Below are 5,622 nucleotides of genomic sequence, written 5' to 3' on the forward strand. Positions count from 1 at the left end.
CAACAAAATAAAACAATACAAAGATTTCATCTACGAGTGAGTCGTCTGTAAAAGGTGTCCTATCTCTTCGGAGATAGGTGTCAAATAAGTCGAACACATCATTGAAACGGACTGACATAAAACGAACAGGATTGTGCAACGCATAGTTCACACTGCGTCCCTCAAGATACAAAAAGTTTCTGGTACGAAGAATACGTTCAGGCGCATACATATTAATTTGCTCCAGCAGTGCAGGGCAGTCGATTTCTCCGGTCAAAAGTTTGGCGACAAACATAGCCTGAGCGTTGAAACGTCTCCTTTCCAGCGTCTCCAGTCCCAAGAGTTGGCAACGAGCCTCGTACGGTGGCAAGTTTAGTGGATCCCGCCAGGGAAGATTCCGGAGAGCATGTCGCACAAATTTCCGCTGAATAGACTCAATCCTACAAATCCAGTTAGTTTGAAACGGGCACCAGACAACTGCACTAAACTCCAGTGTAGATCGAACTAGCGAGCAGTATAGAGATCGAAGACAGTGTGGATCACGAAATTCACTTGTAATTTTATGAACGAATCCCTACTGCCGGTTGGCTTTAGCAATAATTTCGTTGAAGTGCAGTCGGAAACTGAGCGCATTATCAAGGGTCACTCCAAGGTCACGGATGTGGCTCACTCGCGACAGAACTTGACCAGAAATGGAGTAGTTAAACACTATTGGCTTGAGCTTCCGGTGAAACGAAATAGTGCTGCATTTCGAGATACTGAGCGACATCATATTCCTCAAGCACCATTCTTCAAAGCGGTTGACCAGATCCTGAAGCCTATGGCAATCTAGTGCGTTCCTGATTGCCATATAAATTTTCACATCATCAGCATAGAATAAGCGGCACCCAGTTGGAAGTATCAAGGATACTTCGTTGATGTATAGTGAGAACAACAATGGACCTAGGTTGCTTCCTTGAGGCACTCCCGAAGGATTAGAGAATGTCGCAGATTGTGCAGGTCCGATTTTGACACACATCTGTCTATCTTTCAGATAGTCTTGATGAAATCCCGAGTTTGTTCAGCCTTGCTAGAAGGATTTTGTGATCGACGCGATCGAAAGCAGCCTTGAGGTCCGTATACACTGCGTCCACCTGTGTACCTTGCTCCATATTGCGCAGACAAATGGAAACAAAGTCGACCAAATTGGTTGCGACAGACCTTTTTGGGAAAAAACCGTGCTGATCCATTGACAGATAGTTCTTGCAACAGGAAAACACAGCATCATTGACAATGATTTCGAAAACTTTTGAACAGGCGCAAAGTGATGTGATTCCTCGGTAGTTTTCTATGTTACGTTTGTCTCCTTTCTTGTGTACTGGAAACATCACTGACTGCTTCCATAGCGAAGGAAACATACTCTGCTGTAGAGAGGTGTCGAATAGAACCGATAAAGGGTAGGCAAGACTTGGCGCACATTTTTTGAGTACACAGGAAGGGATACCGTCCGGACCGGGAGTCAAAGAATACTTCAATTTGCGGATCGCAGCCTCCACAACATCGCTGGTGACTCGGAAGATGTCAAGATTCAATACGTTGGTTTGAGTGTCTCTAACGGCGGCAGCAACTTGCATTTCGGAGGACGAACGGTAATTGAATGCTCGCTTGAAGTGAGTAGCGAAAAGATTGCATTTCTCGAGTGCAGTGTTAACCGAGTGGTTCACCAGAAACATGTTCACGGGCAAGCCTTTTTCCATTCTCTTGGAGTTGACAAAGGACCAGAAAAGTTTCGGGTTTCTACGGAGATTTTTCTGCATACGCCTCGTATACTGTTTATGCAGGAAGCGATTGTACAAACGGTATTCGTTGCTCGTTCGGTTCAGCTCTTGCTTAGCAAACGGACAGCGCAACCTACAGAAACGCCGGAGAGCAGAGGATCGCAATCTTTTGAGTTCTCCCAGTCGTCTATTGCCCCAGATTGGTCTCCGTGCAGTCCTCCGCACAGGAACGCAATCAACGATGATACGGGTCATGACATCAGAAAACCTGGCAACGGCAGCATCCACATCCTCGATGGTCTCCAGAAATTCCCAGTCGACTTGAGCTATAGCTTGATGTAATGCTGCGAAATCAGCTTTCTGGAAATTGAAGGAAGTCAGATCTGGTACATCTTCAAATCCAGTTGGCGTCGGTAGATTGACGTCAACTTCTAGTGCTGGATGATCGGTGTCGAGCGGAGTAACTGGATCGGCAGCCTCGGTGATCGAGCACCTCGATAAAGCAACATCATTCGCCAGCACTAGATCGAGCAAGCGGCCATTCCTGTTCGGCACTGGATTGATCTGCGTTAGACCATGGAAACAGAATCCATCGAGTAAGGCCGAGGAAGCAGTCGAAAAACGTGATCGTGAGCAGTCAACAGAAGGTGGAGCATTCGACGGGATATTCCACACTAAACCAGACTGATTGTAGTCGCCGAACGCAAATGCAACATCCTGTGCTTCAAGCTGAGAAATGATGGCTCCGATGGAATCAATATGCTTCTCAATACATCTGAGATCACCTCTCTTATCGGGTGGTAAATAAATAACACCGATACTAACGACCAATCCTTCTATCCGGATTTTGACCCAAAGCTGTTCGAGAGTATCACACACTGGAGTAGGATCAATGAAACCGCCTAACATGGATGAGACGGCTATCAAAACACCACCGCCGCGTGATTTGGAGCTGTTACGTGAATTACGATCGTTACGATAAACGGTGAACGTGTTTCCAAACAGTTGCGGAGAGAAAATACGGTCGTCTAGCCAGGTCTCCGTAAGAATGATAATGTCATAATATGATTCTGATACAGCTGCGAAGAAGTCGTCGATTTTGGTGCGCAGCCCCCGAACGTTCTGATAGTAAATCAGTAGCCGGTTAGAGTCACGTGTTACATGTCGGGGGACGTTGCGTTGCTGATGCCCTTCGATGACGTGAGGTCTTACTGCGCGGTCGTGATTATTCTCCGGTGGCAGCGTGTCGTAACTGGGATTATGGGATATTTCAGGGAGTGAATAGTTGCTAATACGATGGTACTTGCCTGGAGAGGCACGGTGGAAGACCCCTTCTCCGATCCCATACACAGGACCGGGACGACTGCTGGTTACTGGTTGAAAGGACTCGACTGTGATGGGCGGATTAGGAGCTCCCATGGTGCTTGTGGCAGAATTGCGTCCCAGTATCTGGCTGCATCCCAGTGTTCGGTACGTAGGGGTAAGTTCGGGTTGTTGTGGACATTGACTGCTGCAACTAGGAGAAGTATCACGGTACGGAGATCTTGAGGAAACTGGATACTTGCCTGCCATTTCTTTTTGGAAGACCCCTTCTCCGATCCCAAACACAGGACCGGGACGGCTGCAGGTCACTGGATGGAGAGGCTCGACTGTGATGGGCAGATTAGGGGCTTCCACTGTGCGTGCGGCAAGTTTGCATCCCGGTATCTGACCTGAAGATGCGGTGCACAGTATTCCTGAAGAATGAAGCGATGGAGGTAGCGGTGATATGCCGGGTATTAAGCGTCCATCTGTACAACTGGATCTCCTTCTGATGGTTGTGGTTCCACTGGTAGAATTCGATTGATCCTGGTAATTCTGAGCTGGTTTTTTGAACGATCCTCGAATTCTCGAAATATGACATTTTCCGGCCATGAGTCTCGTGACAACGCAGAGCATCTTAATTTTGAACTGATCCCAATCTTGAAAGACACGAAGTTCATTGCGCTGAGCTCCTTGCCCTTAGGAACCAGTTTTATAACTTTAGGCTCAGTGCAAGAGCCCAAATCCAAACATTCACGAACCAGAGATGCTATTTCAGCTTCAGTCGTTTGGGGGTCGAAAGCTGAGAGATAGATCCAGAGAATATCGTCTTCAAGCGGCACTGTTTTGATTTTACCGCTCATTGGCTTGGTTCCACAGGTCCTGGTTGGCATCGTAGGGCTGGAAATAGGACTGCCGGTGTCACCGCGCCTGCGTTTAGGGGTGTTTGATTCCATAGCAGACCGTTTCGCGTTTACCCACGCTGTCGACTTGTTAGGAGCCAGTGTTTTCGCATCGACTTTTGCGGCCAAACCCTCTACAACTTGGCTAAGCTTGGCAATATCGTCCTTCAGCGAGACAATTTCCTTCGGTTCAGAACAACCGCTTGTTCCATTGTCGATCATGTTTCTGAAGCTGCTGTTTTTGAATAGTTCGGCGCAACAATTGCACATCCAAAACACATTGTTTGCATAAAGCCCCAGCTGATCCAAAAGCGGGATGTCGACTTTGGCACAAATCATGTGGAATGGTTTACCGCAGTATCCTTGACAAAAAATCCGGTCAGAGTTAGAAACAACTTTCTGGCACTGTGCACAAGCCATTGTGATGTGTAATGTTCTCTTGTCTGTGGTTTGACCAATATACAGTGGATGCAAGCTTGAGTGCAAGTTGTTTCTGCTACTAGTTAACAGATGGCGCTGTTGCCACAAAAGTGAACGATGGGACGTGTGCGATAGTTGATCGAGAGGAACAAAACAAAACAGCAAAGCACAACACTATTATCACAACAAAAGTCACTAAGCTTTATCACAAGAATTTCACTAAATTAATGTTCTCAGAGGCAATAGCTTTCACATTGAACACCGTACGTTAAATTAGATGCGGTACAACACACGTAAAACACGTAAAAATCATGCAACAAATAACTCAACGTAAACAATGATGTAAATGACAGTTATGTTCCATATTCAGAACCGCCAACATGTTCATAAAGAGTAAACAGTAAACTAATCCATTTTTCAGGTAGATAGGTCGGTATTCACGTAGGAGAAGGAAATAAAACAATATATTTTAAATATATATTTAGCAAAAGCTGTCCCCTTTGTATTGCCATTCTTTGTGTGGACACCGACTGGACAACATCGTTGCTGGACGGGCTGGACGGCGAGGGATCGAGTGCCTTTCTCAAGGCAAGAGGGCGGAGGTGGTAGCGCTGGAGTAAAGTAGAGTAGAGTTTTCAAAGGGCCTTTCTCAAGGCTAGAGACGAATGAACTGCAAAAGTTTAAAGCCTCTATAATACAATACCTTCCTTCCCTTTGTATAGTCCTACGTCACTCCGGTTATGTCCCCGACATTACCCACCCGTCTTTTTTTAGTCCAAATGTCTTCATGTCTCAAACTTCTACTCTTTCTCTGCGATCAATTGTGGCTCTTTCAATTTTGACTTTGACTTTCAACTCACTACTCTTCATTTCCTACTATCTACTCTATACTTTGTTCTCTCTTATCTCTACTCTCTGCTCTTTATTTTAAACTCTCTACTCTTCACTCTCTACTTTCTACTCTCTACTCTCTCTACTCTCTACTATCTACTCTCTCTATTCTCTACTTTCTCTAGTCTCTCTACTCTCTACTTTCTCTAGTCTCTCTACTCTCCACTTTCTCTATTATCTACTCTCTACTTTATTTACTCTCTACTCTCTTTACTCTCTACTCTCTCTATTCTCCCTACTCTCTACTCTCTTCTCTTCATTTCCTACTATCTTTTTTTTTTTTTTTGACGTAGGACTACGTCTCTCATTTCTATACCGGGGTGTAAAACCAAAGTTTCGAGAACGAAAGCGTTACGCTGGAGACCGAGATT

At 45.6% G+C, this 5,622-nt stretch overlaps 2 protein-coding genes across 2 annotated transcripts; both read right to left on the reverse strand.

Moving 5' to 3' along the window:
• Nucleotides 1-1,001: 1,001 nt before the first annotated feature.
• LOC129761248 (uncharacterized) lies at nt 1,002-3,308 on the reverse strand. Its single transcript, XM_055758962.1, has one exon. The coding sequence runs from the start codon at nt 3,306-3,308 to the stop codon at nt 1,002-1,004; it is 2,307 nt and encodes a 768-aa protein (XP_055614937.1).
• Nucleotides 3,309-3,386: 78 nt separating this feature from the next.
• LOC129762468 (uncharacterized) lies at nt 3,387-4,671 on the reverse strand. The gene is made up of 2 exons (XM_055760740.1): nt 3,895-4,671; nt 3,387-3,840 (listed from the first exon to the last, which is right to left on the reverse strand). Exons 1-2 carry the CDS (start codon nt 4,358-4,360, stop codon nt 3,515-3,517), a joined length of 792 nt encoding a protein of 263 aa, XP_055616715.1. The 5' UTR covers nt 4,361-4,671; the 3' UTR covers nt 3,387-3,514.
• Nucleotides 4,672-5,622: the final 951 nt, after the last annotated feature.

This window comes from Toxorhynchites rutilus, chromosome 1 (genome assembly GCF_029784135.1).
Source record: "Toxorhynchites rutilus septentrionalis strain SRP chromosome 1, ASM2978413v1, whole genome shotgun sequence".
In the NCBI taxonomy this organism is placed as follows: Eukaryota; Metazoa; Arthropoda; class Insecta; order Diptera; family Culicidae; genus Toxorhynchites; species Toxorhynchites rutilus.